Consider the following 18508-nt stretch of genomic DNA (forward strand, 5'->3'; position numbering starts at 1 on the left):
AGTGTTAAAACAACTCACTTGTGATGAGAAACAATCATAATGTAATGTAATTCTACCTTCATTATTGGAATTAGTTATAAGTAAATAGTTATTTGTAATGAGTCACAATCAAGTGCTGATGAAAGACTCTTCTCTCTTTTGTTTTCTCACACATCATTTCTGCTTACTTCCCTCTTACTTCTCAGTACCACACCAGCTCCCAATTCTTCCCTGAGCAATATGGGTTCCTATGACTTTCAAGAAGCAGAACTGTCACTATCATTTAATTGGTATGCAATCTGTCCTAAAAGGTCTGAACAGCCAGAGATTTTAATTTAACTCTTCCTAGAAACTTTTCCCAAATATTAACTGTTAAAGCAGATAAGAGAAATTTGGTGGAGTGTGATTTTGACAAAGCCATTGATAAGAGACTCATGGAAGATAAATGGTAGTAGTTAATAAAACCAGGGGATGGGGAGGTTAATAGATGCCAGGAGAGAAGCAAGCCTGGGCTACAAAAGGATCATAAACAGAAATTGTTTTATATGGTTTCTTGTTTTTATTCTCTTTTAAAGTTTTAATTTTTGAGTTGTTTAATTTGATTATTGTTTAATTTAAATGTGTATTTTTATGTTATGGTTTGGATTAATTTTGTTAACATTGTTACCACTGTATTGCTTACTTTTATTAATTTGGTATATTTTTTGGTCTTTTCTTTTTCTTTTCTTTTGTTTGACATGGAGTGGAAGGCTTGCCTCCCCCGCAGCGGGGGACCTTTGAACATCCAAATGATTATGGGTAGAGGGAGATATGGCAATGACACAGTTCCTACTCATTTCAGAAGAACAGTGAACAGATGTTTGAAGGCTTTTCACTGTTCTGGCACTGTAACCTACCGTCAGTCTTGAGGTAGTCAGATCAGCCATCCCTCCACTCTAAATCTGGTGCTGTTGAATGCCAGGTCTATATCCAACAAATCCCAACAAATTATTCTGGAGGAGGATGCAGATCTGGCATGCATAACTGAAACTTGGATGGGAGGGGAAGGGGATGTTCCTCTGACTCTAGCCTGTCCTCCCGGTTATGCAGTCCAGCACCAGGGTAGACTGGAGGAGCTGGGGAGGAGTAGCCGTTGTTTATAGAAACTCTGGAGGTTGTTAGGCACTCTACGGTGGTGAAGCTGGGTCTGGAGGCCCTCCATGTGTTGATTGGGGCCAGGGATGGTATTGGGATCTTGCTGGGTTACTGCGCTCCCCACGGCCCAGCCATTTCCTTACCGGAGCTGGCAGACTTTGTCTCTGCGGCTGGTCAAGGTTGACTCAGCCTTCTATCCTTCCGAGGTTGGTAAAATGAGTACCTAGCTCTCTTGTGGGGGGGGCAATGTGTAGCCTGGATAATTAACCTGTAAACTGCCCAGAGACTGCTTGAAGCACTATGGGGTGGTATATAAGCAGCATGCTTTGCTTTGCTTTATAAAGGGATCCTTTGTGGTTGATCAAATGTGCACCTCTGTATAGTTTAATCTCTGTTACTGTAAGAACAATTGATCTGGCCATGTCCATGTTCTTTTTCTTGACCAAGGTGTCATGAGAACCCCACAGGGAAGCTAAGAGAGTTGTCCAAGTACTTGGGATCATGTCCCCAAGCTGACCAGAATGAGCAAAAGTGTGAACGCAGGAAATGAGTAGCTCTCCAAAGAAGGCATGAGTCCAGAAATGAATCACTGATCATTATGTCTAGAACGTTGTTAAAACATCCTTGAACACAAACTGGTCTATACGGAGCTTGGAAAAGTTACTTTTTCACACCACAGTTTCCTGAAGGAACCACAGAACAATTCACTGGGATGGGGCATTTAGTGAGGAACTTCTGAACACACAGATGGTTCAGCCTATAACTCGCAGCTGAGGTATGCTATATAGTCAACTATCAAAGACTGTGAGGCTGTGGGCGAGAACATCTGAGGCTCAATGTTTCTACAGTCCTGAAATAAACCAATATCCAGGAGCGTGCCTACTGCAAATCTTTTTATATGGTAGAAGATGATAATGTGAGGAAAGATTTGCACAGGATATCACAACATGTAAGCCAACAAGGAGCTTTATTACAAGGGTGTATAAAATGGCAGAAAGATCTATTTGAGAGCAAATTGGAACAAGTTTTGTACAATTGTATTATCAACAGTTTGATAACAACAGGGAACAATTAGGAGCCCTTTATACAGATGTATCCTGCTTGTCATGGGAAGGGCAGCAGTTTCAAGGAAAATCATCAATTATGGAAAAGTTGCTGAGACTGCCTTTACAAAAAATTCAGCACAACATAGCATAATGTAAATTGAAAATTTCCCTCTTTATTATCTTATCATGAGTTTTCACTCACTCTCTCTTCTCTTTTCTGTCAGACCTGGCTGTTCACGAGAACGAAAGGCATTTTAAAAACACACATACTAAATGGCAAATGGAAGATGCTTATTGAAAGTAATGTTGAAATTGACATTTTGTGTGTGTCTTTCATAGTCCTTCACTGCCCTTGAGGTAATTCCCTTTTGCACCAAATATTAAGACCTACTGGGATTTGACGTAATAGATTTTGTACCCTTTGAGGCCTCTATAAATATATGCTGAAACCATCAACATGATTGCTTATCAGAGTAATGCTGTTCTGCTACTGATAATGTGACTGACTGAAATCTATAGAATGGGACAAAATATTACACATTCACTTTTTATGATATGCTGCAATAGGCAAAGCACTGGATTTTAGAGGAAAAAGCACAAAATTACACCTGCATTTTCCGAATTACCTTCTAAGCTTTAATCGTTTTACAATATCTTTGTAAGGGAAAGAAAAGGATTTATTTCAAGAGAACAAATAGAGAGGGCAAGCATTTTCACTGACTCTAAATTGTACCCCTTAATTAGACTTGGAGGAAGTAGGTCAACCTATTTAGATGCTTAACTGCTACTCTTGAATATCTTAACAGGTACCTCACTTGTCTAAATAGGAGTAATTATGCTCATAGTAATTGCAGGTGTGAAACAAATGGTTTGGTTAAACCTGGCTTCCCATGCCAACATTTTGCTACTTAATGTGCAGCTTCCTGAAGACTACAACAATAACAGTAACACACTATAACATAATACATGTGGCAAGCATATCTTGACTGATATATAAACTTGCAGTGCCAGTTTTAACAAACCAGAAGGCTAAATCCAATTCTGTTGAAATGTCTCTAAACAACATAAGGGATCAATTCAAGCTGCCAGTAGAAGATACAGTAGGAAATTTGCTGGAAGAGGGGTGTCTTTCATATTCTTCTTCTACTTTTTCTGTCAATATGCCAATTCCTATACACCTCTCCTTCTTCCACTCTCTCTTTGCTCATTCTTGTGCTCTTCTCAGAGTTTCTCACTGTCCTGTACTTCCTGCCAGTGCAACCCTTAACTCCCCACCCCCCTTTTCAAATAGTCAACTGGGTAAAACTCTCAGATTTTACCTACATTGTGCCACTGAGAGAGGTAAAAAAAACAGAGGGTTGGAGATAAAATGTTATAATGAACAACATTACCTACAGTAGTAACCTGATACTTTGTATTGTACTGAGAAAATAACATTCCTTTTGTAAAACATGGTAACATCAGGTAATATTTTTGGATGTGTTACAAATACAAATTATTGGCCGGAATCCAGTTGGCCCAACTATGTCTGTGGAAGGATGATTATGTCCATCAGCAGAGAGGCAAGAACTTGATGTAAGGGATTATATAGGAGAACTGTGGTACAGAAGTAGGGAGTGTTTAATTCTGAAAATCATCCCTGATGGTGATGTCTTTGGCCTTCCAGAGACGTAGTTGGGACAACAGGATTTCAGCCCTTGCTTCATATTTCTTGTTATTTTTGAGGGCCCAAGATGCCTTTTGGGGGCATTTTGAGAAAGTTCTTTTTAAAGTTTGGCCATTTTTCTTCCTTCTCTAGGTCTCCTTCCCCAAGAAACAATGTGTGTCCCATAAAGAAAGACAAAAATATTTTGTCATATTAAAGGTAATTAGTATTGGAGGGGCCTGAAATTTATCATCTGACAAGTCTTAGTGAAGAAGAGTGAGTCTGAAAAGTGAATTGGAAATCTATAAAAGCTTATGCTGAAACAAATGTGCTATATCCCACTTTTTAATTTTTGTTATAATTCAAGTATGCTGTTCTGATATAGTGACATTCCCTATAATATCTTCTGTGTTCTTAGGAAAGACAATGGAAATGGTGTTTTGTGTAGTTTGTCTTCAGTGGAATGTCCAAGTATTGTTTCAAAGGGGGAAAGGACAGACTTCTTGAATATATTCACAAATAAACAAGCCACCGATAAATCTCACTAGCCTCTGAGCTATCCCTGTCTATTCACAACCAAAGTTCCAACATGTACAAGAACAATATGGCATGCCATCTGTCATTGCCAATGCCTCTTCACCAGGAGGCTCATTCACAAATGGGAATGCCCTTTGCAAGACTGTCATAAAGCAAATGGAAAGAAAAACTTGAATAAAGGCTTTTCAATTTTGTTTTACAAGTGAGAGACAAGTGAGAGGCACAACAGATACTTGTAGACTTAAAAAGATACCTTAAAAAAAAACGCCCACACCAGAAACTCATTTCATTGTATATGTTTAAAGATAATATCAATGATTTGTTTCAAGCAGGAAAAAGCAATGAGCACAGACATCTTAAGAGCCAGCCCTGCATGAACAAGGAGATGTTATTTGGCTTAAAAAAAAAATCAAAAGGAGGAAATTAGAATAATCTCATATCAAGCACCTGTCTCTGATTCAAAGCTTCATTAATTTTCAAGGAACAAACACATCAATTCATTGATGGACATTCTTTTCCACTAACAAATTTAATGAAAAAATAGGAATACCCTGCAAATTGATTTTTCTTGGAAGATACCTTGCCATAAATACATACATATTTCAATTTACATTTAAGAATCACACACACCTGCATACCTCCCAAATATACTTTTTCTATGTCTGAAAATTGTGGCCTTTTCTCCAAGTTTACAATAGTGACATTATTTGGAAAATAGTTACCAAGCACAGCATACTACTTGCTTTGCTCAGTACCACTCCTGCCTCATAAAAACAGATGGGAAAAGTTACTTCTCTGGGACTGCCAGAATTCCAGCCAGCATGACCCACCCCATCTCTGCTATCTAACCTTAGCAGAGGCTCTGAAAGGCCTGTAGTTCTGTGACCTATACTGCCACTCTGTTACTTCCCTTCTCTGTCACCCCAAACCTTTTTTAAATCTCTGCCATCCTTCCCTCCTGCTCTTCTCCCTGCACATAGCTGAGGTATGGCATCTGTCACATGCACTCAGAAATGCAAATGCTGCTGCTTTTGCACACACCCCTTTCTCTTGCCTAATGGCAGTGGAGGAGGCATTCAGTCTGATGGCCATTTTTTAAAAACCAGAATCTCATTTTGTCATTTCTGGTTAGAGATAACATCTGAGAAATAGCAAACAGAAAACAGCAAGGAGTACAGACACTGCAGGTGCCAACCCTGCTTGGAAAAAGGGGGGATATTTTAAAAGACATCCTCTTTGGCTTCTAAGAAATCAAACTGAGAGAGTGAGCATAACTTCATATCAAGCATTTCCTATCGATGCCAAACTCTGATCCACAGACCTTATTGCCAGAACAACACCTGGCCATAATTTTGGACTTCCCTCCTCCTTTCACCCTGTAATTCCCGATTTCTTGTCTAATTCAGAATTCTAGAACACCTGAAAGCCAGCACACTTTGCTGCAATTTTCCTTGGTTTGAATAAAAATATCACCCTGCCCCCAAACTATTGCCCACCCCTACTCTGGGTAGCACTGGGGCAGGGAAGTAAAGCCACTGTAAACTTGATCGGGATACAGATCATTTTTCCCCCAAGGGCTGTAACCACTGTGTTCCATAACATCGACAGTTTTAAAAACCAGTTATGAAGATATTCACAGTGAAGCAGGTCGCTCTAAAATACTCCCCAAGCCAATAAGAAACCTGCAGAAGAGGCATCTGATTTTTATCTCGCTGTGTTTACCTTTTAAAAAATCCTCTGTCCAAAGAATAAAAGGTCCAGAAACTACATTGGAACCCCACTGTCTTTTAAAGATTCCACACTCAGAGGAATCAGACATCCAACGTCAATCATTTTGTTTACTCCCCGTGGCTTCAGCCAATGTTCTGCAGTTTCACCAGGTGTCAGAGGGCTGTTATTGCTATGTTTCTGAAGCACAGTTGGGCCTGTGGCAGTGAAGTGAAGAAAAAGATCCTGTCAGGCTGGAAGCACATGTTAGCTTGCAAAAGCCATCCAAGCACAGCGAGACAGAGAGTAAAGATGCTGTCTCAGTATGTCCTCATCTTCCCAGGCACAGTAACTATTCATTGCCACCCTTCGACTTCAAACTGCTGTTTCTTGAAAACGAAGAGTCCCTGGAGACCCAAAGAGTAGTGAGTTGCTTTGCAATTTTATCTCTCTGGCAGCACCTCTCCAGAGGAATCCAAGCCATTAGAACCATTAATAGACACCACTTACCCACGCCTTTCATCTTCAAAGTGTTTTTGATGCATATTAATTGACCCTAATCTATAATAGTAATTAATATGACATGGCATTTGCAGCATTTATGCAAGTTATAATAACAATTTTTCAAGAAACAAGGGAAAAGGATATATTCTGTCTGGTAGAAATTAGGATAATCACTATAACCAAAGGGAAATCTTCACCGTGACCTTTCATAATGTAGACTTTTGTCCCCCTCTTTAGCCTTTTCTCTCTCCCTCTTCTGACAAATATAAGAGGGAACAATGGGGACGGAGCTATGTAAAAGGGACAAAAGTGTTTAATTCTAAGATGACTTATGAATTTCTCATTAACCAACAGCTGATTTGAACATAGGAAAGAATGGCATTAGTCTACATATTTTGGCTGGGCTTACTGTCTGGCCATAATCAGAGGTCACCATGGACTCCTGCCTCTTATTCAGAAGTTCTCTAAGAATATTATATTCATTTTTGATTGGCTAAGGAAAGATCATAGGGAAGGGGATTTAGAACAGGGTACTGGGGTAAATATAAAAATACAGAATGTGATAGAGAACAATATATATCATTATTACTTTTGCCAATATGTTTTCTTACTAAGCTTACGTCCCACTTATCTTGACATTTTTTCTAAGCCTTTAAACTCTACAATTATATCTTATCTCTTCTTTCTTATAATTTTAACCCACTCATGTTCTCATCTCTCATCCAATTATACAAAGGTTCCCACTTTTTTCCAGCCTCAACAATTTCTTTGTCTTTTAATATATCCATCCCTGCTGCTTTGAAAAATATCTATTAACTCCTGGACTGTTGGTCTCCTCTTTTTTCCAGTATTTGGTATATAAAATTATTGCTGCTGTAGTTACATGTATGATCAAATATCTTTTTCCTTTTTCTATCAAATCTGGCATTATATTCAACAAAAACAGTTCAGGTTCATATGGAATTATAGAGGGTAACATTTTTTTGTAAAAACTCATGGACTAGTTCCCAAAAGCTCTTAATTTCCCTACAAGTTGTTCTCTAACAATACTTGAGAAGATCTCTCACAATGTGTTGCACTTCCAAGCTAGTAAAAGCAGCATCAAGTCTCTTTGCCAGCTCCAAAGCCCAGCACCTCTCTCATATCAAGTGTGAGAAATGTTTCCTTTGTGGACTTTTAGAGATGTAAACAATATTCACTATTGTCAATTTAGGCTCTCTCTCTCTTTTTTTAAAAAAAGTGATATAAAATAGTTCATTAAGTTGCAGTGTACAGACACACACACACACACACACACACACACAGAGAGAGAGAGAGAGAGAGAGAGAGAGAGAGAGATGAAAAGCCCAACCACCACCACAATAAATCCTTATTGACCACCCGTGAACTTGAATGGAAGCAAAGAAGACTACAAAACATTACCAATTTGACATCTATTACTAAGACTTATTGACTTAAAATATTTATATCTCACCTTTCTCCTGAAAAGAATGGACAAAACCCCACTTTCATAGTGATTCATTCTCAGAGTGATTAACTTAAAGAAGGTCATAGGTCAAAGCTGATCATAGCCATTGAGCAGTGACAGAATTATTAAGAAAACAGATCCCTTTCCCATAAAAGTCTATATTTTTAGTCTTTTTTCCATTTGCATGTCACTTTTTCACTGAGTGCAGCTGACCAGATTTCACCCATTCATATAGGCACTGACAAACCATCCAAATCCTCCCACTTTCTGGAAATTTCCATCCTAGCAGCTGCTACTAATATTATAAGCAGACCTTTGTGTAAGAAGGAACTATTTTGGTGAACGAAAATGAATGGAAAAGCCCACTTCCTGGCAAGGTATTTCGTTAACAGTTGGAACAACACTTTTCCAGAAGTATACGACATGAGGACATTCCAAACGTAGGTTAATGAGTGAGCCATACAGAAAACTTGGCAGGACCTCAAGGCCATCAGTGCATTAGCTTTGAGATATTTTTTTATGAAAATGACCAGAAACTGATTTAAAAGGAACTAGAGATGAGCCGTTACCACAGTTCTCCACGGTTCAGAGGATCAGGATTCCATTATCCACCTCCTCCCGCAGGTGCCCACTCAGAGGAGGAGGAGGGGCAGGGAAGACTGCGACACTACTTCTGACACGGCACCCGTGGGAGGAGGTACAGAATGGAATCGGGGCACCCACACAACACCTGTGGCTACTCTATGGTCAGCTTTGACCTATGACCTTTCTGTGAATCATTCTGTGAATGAATCACAATGAGAGTAGATGCCCATCTCTAAAAGGAAAGCCAATCAGATTTTTGCTGATTCAGAATCCAATACAGTAACAGCCTACTTAAAGCTGTTTCATTTAGCACTGTTTCATTACAACCCGTTTTCACTTCCTTCTCAAGAGTCAGTCAATAATTATTTGGTTGGTGGACACTGCCCCTCTACCCCTTTCCATTCTATTCTCTCTCTCTCTCTCTCTCTCTCTGCTTCTCCCCTCTCCCTCAGCTCCCTTTCACACACGTTCTCCCTGAAAGAAATATACACGTACAAGCAGGCAGGCAGGCAAGTGGTCAGTAGGGAGTCTTCCTAGAGTGCCTCCTCACTCACTGGCTCCTTCCCATGTGGCGAAGGCGGCAAAGGCACCAGGTGCATGGGGTGTGTGGCTCTGGTGGCTCCTTCTCTCTCTCTCCTTTCCATTTCCATTTTTCACTTTCCCCCTCCTCCTCATCACATACTCCCTTCTTTGCATTTCCCCTTCTGCTGCTTCCTCCCTCATCCTCCGCCACTAGTGCCAGAAACATGGAAGCAACTCAGACTTCCATTTGTGTTTTTGTCTATCCAATGAAGCATAATGTTACAATGATCCTGTTTTCCACTGTTTTAGCTAATACTCCACATTCTAGAAACATATTCTGAGTACAAGATGGAGTATTGCTGTATAGATAAATTAAGATCTATTTCCTATACCATTTTTAATCTCTTAGCCTTTCAGTATCCATGTTCTCTTAGCCCTTGATAGATTATTAATTGCTATCCCATGCAGGTTCCATCTATAAATTAAACACCAACTTCTTCATATGATTAAGGGTCTTGGTGGTCCTTGAGAATGCATTATATGCACAAGAGGAGTTTACATCTAGAACTAAAGTAATCTAAGCTTGTTTCCTTGGAGTGTTGCCTCAAAGTCATCACAAGTAATAGCACTTCTGTCGTGAAAGGGATCTTACATTCAAAACAAACACAATGCTCAAACCTTTTCTGCACAAAACAAATGTCTTTTCACCATGAGAAGCTGGACAAACACAGACAAACTCAGAGCAAGCACAGAAGGCCTGGATAATTATTTGAAAAGGCACAAACAACTCTGTCTATACCTCATGCCTCTAATCCTCACATGCAAGAACAAGACAACCAAGGTTTTACACCCTTACTCAGAGGCCATATATCCTGTTTTACAGAGGACAGTCCTCCATTTGAAAGAGACGTCTGTTGGAATGACTGTCCAGTTTAAGTCTCATTTAAAGCTAAAGAAATTTAGAATAGGAGTGATGAGGGCTTAAAGCTGCTCATTAGGGGTCAGCACCCAGACTGCAGACTGGGCAGGAGGTATACACAGGTCCCTTAGGCCCAATCCTCCTCATTGTGCTATGATGCATTCCATTTCTACTTTACTTCTAGTACATTAACTCAAAATTTGCCCCATACATAAAAATATACAAATGTTACCTAAACATGTGACTGTTGTCTCTTTTTTTAGGGACTGATGGTCACCATAGTTAGAGCAAAAAAGGATGAAAGTAAACAGAGAATTATCAAGTGAAAATACCCATACACTGGGTATGAAGGCCAATGTCATCATCTGAGGGCTGATGTGTGGACACAAAACAGGGCCTTTTCCTTTACAGTGGCATCATCTGGCCCACAGAAGGGTAAGAGTGCATAGCAAGCAAAGTGTGGATTTAGCATCTCCTCCACCTAATGCTTGAATACAGACAGGCAACTTTGTAAATTTATACCATGGATGGATAAACTATGTTTCATGGCTGTCTTCATTTTTTAACCTGAGGCTAAGCAATCTCTTTTTGGATCACTAAAAGTTATAAATAAAACATTAGTTTGCCTACTATTTGAAAATCAATGTTAATGCTATCTCATTTATAACTTTTTGTAACCAAATAAGGGTATTACCCCACTTTGGGTTTCGTTAATATGAATGCTAATAATCACATTCTAATAATAGAAAATAAACTTTCGGTTTCTATATTAGTTGGGCCAAAACTTCTATCACACCTCTCACCTGCATAGTGACCATTAGATGGGAGTTGTAATCTTAACACATCTGTTAAGTAAGGCTAAGGAAGAGTGAAGGAGAACAAAGACAAACAATTGAAATGGACCCAAAGGTCTGACAACTTCTAAGTTTACCAGTTCAACGGCAAAATGACTGTAGTCACAGCACTGGAATAAGAGAGTTGAGTTGAATCCTACCTCATATTAAGCTCTCAGGCTTCTTTTAGACCAGACCATGTTATGTATATTTTAGTTCACTTAGCTCAATTTTAGAGATGGGGGTATTCATATTCATATACAAATATTCCCCCACAGGTGCAGATGAGTTTCCAGCGCCCTGGGGCCACACTGACCACTCCCCTGTCCGCCGATGCTGCGGGCTCCGTGATCCCTTCCTATCACTCCAGAGCTCACAATGGGTTAGCCACTCTTCGACCTGGCAAAGAGGCTCGTCACCCTGCCTTCTGCCAGGAGTGGCTAATCCACTGCGAGCTCCAGACAGATAGGAAGGGATTGTGGAGCCAGTGGCAGCGGCGGACAGGTGAGTGGTCGGTCTGGCCCCAGGGTGCTGGAAACTCATTATCTGCACCTGTGGAGGGTTATTTGTATTTGTATATGAATACCCCCATCTCTACTCAAGATCATCCTTCTTGTGTTAAAGGACGGTACAAATGAAGCAACCAACTGGCTGAGAGGTTACTGCTAACAACTCCCTGGTTTTAGATAAATCAGGTTTTGAGCAGCCTATTTGCAAATCTAATTGATATTTCTAGACATTTTATTTTCAGTTTCTGAAATATTTCAGCAACTGTACTTGATCCAACACAACTGCTGTTGATTTTACATTGAGAGGCCATTACACCATTATCTAGAATCATTAAGAGAACACATTGTTGTGTGAGGTTTAATTCAAGAGATCTAAACATAAATTTACAAAATTGGGTGCCTTCATGTCAAAAGTAATGACGTAAAATAATATTAGCAGCTCTAATTTAAATATCATTTTTTAAAAATGCAAATCTTCTTCGTCCACAGTTCATACACATCACTAACCTTTAGCCTGCGATCCTGATCTCCACTGCAGAGCGAATTTACAGAGACCTTAAATGATTTCCAGGTAGGGTTTAAGTTATTCATCACCACCTAGGAAAGAAAAGGAAAGAACTATAACTATAAATACATAAATATGCTAAATAACAGAAAAATGTTTTGCATATTGTTTCAAGTCCACTGCTTTCTCCCCATGATACTAGTGTGTATAATAATAATGATAATGGTTTTCATCAGTCAAGAGAGCCTCTATCCCCTTTCTCATCCCATTCCCTGGTTCAACCTATAAAAGCCAACTGGACTGGTAGCTGAATGTTATTTCCATACCAGCCTTAGGATCTGGGAGCAGTGGTCTAACTTGGGGGAACAGGACAGACCCTTTGGCACATAAAACTATTAACTTCACACCCCCGTGGCCCCTGCACCTGGAGCAGTTGCTCACTCTGCCCAGTGGTAGAGACAACCTTATTCCCAAACATAAGCTCTCTACACTGAAATATTTTGTTGCAGATCCTACTTGTAACTTATATCCCTCAAGTGGGCATTTCTGCTTATGGGAATCTGAAGAAGGCTGAAGACAATTGCTCTGCTTCTTTTGACCTAAAGAGCCACCCTTCATCTTCACTGGTGAATCAGTCGAGGGAGGGAGCATTCTGGCTGTTAGGTACACCCTTAATCACATACTAAAAACAATGATCTCAGAGCACTGTTCATAGCACCCAATCTTGCTGCACAGAGAGCAACACCATCCCAAAATGTTTCCATCTGCCCTCAAGGAGAAACTCATTAGGCCCATTAGAAAGAAACCTAATATGGTGGCGGACGAGATTGGCAATTATAGGCCCGTCGCCAATGTTCCTTTCATGAGCAAAGTGGTCGAGAGGGTGGTCGCTGATAAGCTTCAGGCCCACTCGGATGAGACAGATGTCCTGGATCCATTCCAGTCGGGCTTCAGGCTGCGCCACGGTACAGAAACGGCATTGGTCGCCCTGTACGATGACCTGTTGAGGGAGGCTGACAGGGGCAAAGTGTCTCTGTTGGTCCTCCTCGACATCTTGGCGGCCTTTGATGCTGTTGAACACAGTATCCTCCTGGGGAGGCTCTCTGAGTTGGGAATTGGTGGCTTGGCGTTAGCCTGGCTCCGTTCCTTCCTGGAGGACTGCCCCCAGAGAGTACAGCTTGGGGAGAGCGTCTCGTCCCCGTGGAGCTCCAACTGTGGGGTTCCACAGGGGTCGATTATCTCCCCAATGCTGTTTAACATCTATATGAGACCACTGGGTGGGGTCATCAGGGGGTGTGGAGCCTCGTGTCATCCGTATGCTGATGACACCCAGCTTTACATCTCCTTTTCACCAACTACAGGTGATGCCGTCCTGTCCCTCCAGCGCTGCCTGGGGGCCGTACTGCAGTGGATGCAGGGAAATGGGCTGAGGCTGAACCCAGACAAGACGGATGTTGTGAGGGTGGGTGCCCTTGGGGTTCGTGGCCTGGGTGGCTCTTTCACATTGGGGGGGTGACCCTGGCTGCTAAAAATGGGGTTCGCAGCCTGGAGGTACACCTGGGCCCGACGCTCACCATGGAAGCCCAAGTGGTGTCGGTAGTTAACACTGCCTTTTTCCACCTTCAGCGGATTGCCCGGCTGCGACCCTACCTTGACATGGGGGCGCTCACTACCTTGGTACATGTGCTCGTAATCTCAAGACTAGAGCACTGTAACGCACTCTAAGTGGGGCTGCCTTTGAGGCTGATGCAGAAACTTCAGGTGGTGCAGAATGCAGCGGCCAGAATCCTTACTGGAGTGAGAAAACACCAACATATTTCTCCTGTTCTGGCCAAACTACACTGGCTGCCCATCCATTTCCGCATTGACTTCAAAGTTCTAATGCTTACCTATAAGGCCCTAAACGGTTTAGGACCTCGATACCTGGCGGAGTGCCTGCTCCCACCAAGATCTACTCGGATCACCCACATGAGTCAGGAGGTGAGGCTGAGGAGCCTGACACCGAGGGAGGCCCAGAGGGAAAAGACACAAAGCCGGGCCTTCTCGGCGGTGGCTCCTCGCCTTTGGAACAACCTTCCTCTGGAAATTCGCGAGGCCCCAACGCTGGGTACTTTCAAATGCCAACTGAAAACATGGATGTACATCCAGGCCTTCCCACCTGTCAACTACTGATTTCTTTGCTTTGCTATTTATTATTTATTTATTCCTGCACTATTTGTCATTGTTGAATGCTAATGTTTTTATGTTTTTTTTAAAATTGTTTTTGATATTCTGTAAGCCGTCCAGAGTGGTAGAATATACCAGATGGGCGGGATATAAATCGAACAAATAAATAAATAAATAAAATGTTGTAATGTGACTTTGTCAACTGACAGGCAGAAGAACGTGAAATAGAAATGAAGTGAGGAGGGGACTCTAATCTTTTTAAACATCTTGAATTGCCTTAGTATAATGCTAGAATAATTTTCCTTTAATGGCTACGAGTGTTGAGGAAACAGAGAAGGACCATTTTATCAGTTGTGATCTCACTTGCATGCACAACTAGAAAGTGACATTTTTGGACTACATATCTCAGAACCCACCCACCCCCCGCATGATGAGCTCTGGTTAGTAATATCCAAAATGTGCCAGCCTTTCAAACATAATTGCACTCTCCATGCTTCTTGCATCATACTGACATAACGTCTTTAAGAGCCTTCTAGCTGGCAATGTATGAGTCACCACTGGAATTCCTGAGCACATACCAAGACACTGTGACTTGTTTATTGCCAGCTAGAAGCAACTGAATGTTTAGCCATTCACCATCCATATGTGTAAAAAGAAGCAACAGGATTTCAGACAAAGTATGCTTTTCAAAGTCATACTGCATTTGTTTTCTTTTATTACTACCTCTGAGGTGAGTCACTTGCTTTCTATATTATTCAAACACAGGATTGCTTAGATGGTACAGCTCAAGAAGGAAGTACCTCTACCCCCTCCCAGAGCAATGCTTTGAAAGTTGATGCACTTTTAATTTTTTCCTACCTTCTTTTTAAATAAATTGGGCCCAAACTGATTGTCTTATACTTATCCACACAGCTGAATGAATCAAATGTCTTAATACATATTCACAGTTTGTGCTGAGTCATGAATGCATTTTTCCCCTTCATAAATAGCATATGCAGCACTTGCGAATGATGGGTTGGGATTGTCCCATGGCAGAAGGATACTTTTACTCACACTGCAATCACTGTCCTGGTCACACAGATTCACATTATATACATATATTTGTTTTATTTGCAGGCCACCTTTCTCCCGATAAGGGGATCCAAGGCAATTCACAATATTAAAAAGAACAGAATTAAAACACATTAAAAACGTAAACTATAAAACTGATTAAATTACAGTTTAATAATTAAAAACAAGTAAAAATTAAAATCTTAATTTTCTATAGAATTCAGGGATTCCATCATGAATTATTATTTAAAGCCTGAAAAGGTGGGTCTTCAGCTGTTGATGGAAGGATAAAAGGGAGGTTGGCATCCTGACCTCCCGTACAACAGCATTCCATAACCTGGATGTAGCCACAGAGACGGAGCTTTCTCGTGTCCCCATCAACTGTTTCTGCACTAGCAATGGGACAGAGAGGAGGACCTCCTCTACTGATCTTAAGTGCCAAGAAGGCTCATATGGGGAGATACGATCCTTATAGCGTGGACTCAAGCTGCATAGGGCCTTATAGGTAATGACCAGCACTTGAATTGGGCCCAGAAACAGACTAATAGCCAATGAAGTTGTTGTAGCAAGCGCATTATATTCTCCCTATAACCAGTGCCAGTCAGTAGTCTGGATGCTGTATTTTGAACCAGCTGAAGTTTCTGAATTGTCTTCAAAGGCAGCCCCACACAGAGCATGTTACAGTAATCCAAGCAGGATGTAACTAAGGCATATGTCACTGTAGCCAAATCAGACATTTCAAGGAACAGGTGCAGCTGGTGCACCAGTTTTAACTGTGCAAAACCATTCCTGGCCACCTGGGCATCTAAGCTCAGGGAGGAATCTAGGAGAACAACCAAGCTGCAAATCTGAGTTTTCAGGGCCATCCAGTACAGGATGTATTCCTATTCCCTCATCTGCCTTCCAATTGACCAGGAGCACCTCTGTCTTGCTTCGGTTAAGTTTCAGTTGTCTGCCCTCATCCAGCCCATTACTGATCTCTGGCAGTGGTTTAGAACCAAGGCAGCTTCCTTGAAATTGGATGAAAAAGAGAAATAGAGCTGGATAATCAGCATACGGGTGACACCAAACTTCAAAACTCCAAACAATCTCTCCCAACTACAGTCGTGCCCCGCTTTACGATTGCCCCACATTATGATGAAACCACATTATGACGACGTTTTTGTGATCACTTTTACGATCGCAAAACGATGGTCTGAATAGGCTTTTTTTTGCTTTGTGATGATTGGTTCCCTGCTCCGGGAACTGATTCTTTGCAAAATGACCATTTTCCTACAGCTGATCGGCGGTTTCAAAACGGCCACCGGGTAAATAAAATGTTTTCTAGGACAGATTCCTCGCAAGATAGCCACCGAAAATGGCCGCCCTATGGAGGATCTTCGCTGGACGGTGAGTTTTTAGCCGATTGGAACGCATTAAACGGGTTTTAATGTGTTTCAATGGGTTTTTTATTTTCGAATTACGTTTTCATTCTGCAGCGATTTAGCTAGAATGAATTAACGTCGTAATGCGAGGCACCGCTGTAACAGTAATTAGGGTACTAGACTGGGGCATGGGAGATCCCATTTCTAGAGACCCCACTGGTTGTTGTCTCTCACCCTGACCTTCTTCACAAGGAAGTCACCTTGAGGTCACAGGAGGAAAATCAGAAGATAAATATAATATTTTTTTGAAAAAAGAAAACAAAATAAATTTCCTATCCTGCTAATAGCAGCGATGGCAAAGTTCCTAGGAACATAATGGGGGCAAAAGGTCAAAGAACCACTGAAGAGAATGGAAATCTCTCCCTAAGCAAACAAGAAGACCATGGCAGAAATACAAGGTGTTAAAGCCTTTTCCCTAAGTCACAGTACTCACCTACATTTCCACCCCCAAGAAGCTATTTGTAGAGAAAATACTTTACGCTGCCAGGCAAACTACATTAATAACTCCATGCCATTGTTCTCTTAGTTCTGTGAAGGTTATATACACTCTTTTTAGCACTTGGAACAGGAACGCTGAAACACAGCCATCAGCTGTTCAGAGCAGTTGCAACAGAGTCACTGCTATGTCACCACTTCCAAATGTTTTATGTTCAGCAAGGCTATCCCCTTTTTGCTACACGGGGGCAGAAAATAATAGCCTTGTTGCTTGATCTTTGCTGTCATTAGAACATATCGCTTTTTATTATTTTCAGAAGATCCCGAACTTCTTGCATAAAGGCCAAAATATGAAGTTGAATAATGTGAAGAATGGCTGTAGTGATAATAATAGTAATAGTAAGAAATGATTCTTACCTCAGTCCTATGAACAAGCTGCTGGGTGGCATCATCATTTATCCGGAATATTTCCAGAAATGGATCAGATTTGCTGAAGAAATCCTGAAATCAAAACATAACAAATTTTCCAAAACATAACAAATATTTGTTCTTGAGCCCTCTTAGATTTGATCCGCATAATCTTTGTACCCTTCTGCTAAATGGAAATAAAATCCATGTTGCTTTTATTCTTCAATAAATACTTCATCCCATGCCATACAGGTCATCTCTGTGTGGCCATGTGGTGTTCTTTAAATGTCCACCCCTTCAACTATGAGAAGGGCGTTATTGATTCCATAAGTATATGACTATATCCCCGGTTTCATGGTTTCTCCTAACTATAAATTATAGCCTCATCATATGTTGCCTTCCCTTATTTCAGAACTGGCCTCTCTTCCAATAAACAGATTTCTTTAATATTGTAAGGTTTGTAGGAGGAGGTTGCGTCACACAAATGAACATTATCATTTCGGCATATATTATATGCTTCCACCACAGCAACAATGGAGTTGAATGATAAAGTCACTGAAAAAAATCGACTAGTTGTACCTGTGAACATAATGCACATGATGTAACTTTTGGAAATGAACTACAACTTAAGAAGTGCAAACATTATCTTTTGGGCCCTTTTAAGGAGAAAGGTGGGGTGAAAATATTTTAAGCAAATAATAAATAAAATTGTAGGAATTTGTGCACAACGAACAACGACTTTGTAACTTGAAGCAATTTACCATAAGAAGTTACACTGTTTGCATTACATCAGAGTAAAATTGCATGCTATTTGGGCAATAACACCTGACTGAAAATATATTCATGTACTCTTTCCCAATAAAACTGAAGTTCCTTCTTCATACAGCATCCCCACCCAATGAAAAAGAAGAATTAAATATGTTGGGCCTGTTGAAAAACAGGGAAACATGACATTACATTGGGTCACAATTACAAAAATAGCATATGGGAGGCCTCAGTTCAGTGTTCAAATGTAATATTTAGACTTTGGTATGGGAGAGAGGTGGTAGCTAGGAAATGCAGTTTTATAATATTCTTTAAAAATATGTAGTGTGGATACTGAGTATTTCTGAAGAAATCTTATAAACACAGC

General features: G+C 40.8%; 1 protein-coding gene across 3 annotated transcripts in view; it reads right to left on the bottom strand.

Moving 5' to 3' along the window:
• CPNE4 (copine 4) overlaps positions 1–18508 on the bottom strand; it is a 262001-nt gene that overhangs the window by 68650 nt on the left and 174843 nt on the right. For all 3 annotated transcript variants that reach the window (XM_078377351.1, XM_078377352.1, XM_020806875.3), the window contains exons 6-7: positions 17386–17469; positions 11896–11985 (exon numbers count right to left, since the gene is read on the bottom strand). In XM_078377351.1, the coding sequence (XP_078233477.1) occupies positions 11896–11985; positions 17386–17469 (174 nt within the window). The remainder of the gene's footprint in view (positions 1–11895; positions 11986–17385; positions 17470–18508) is intronic.

The sequence above is a fragment of the Pogona vitticeps genome, chromosome 6, assembly GCF_051106095.1.
Source record: "Pogona vitticeps strain Pit_001003342236 chromosome 6, PviZW2.1, whole genome shotgun sequence".
Classification (NCBI taxonomy): Eukaryota; Metazoa; Chordata; class Lepidosauria; order Squamata; family Agamidae; genus Pogona; species Pogona vitticeps.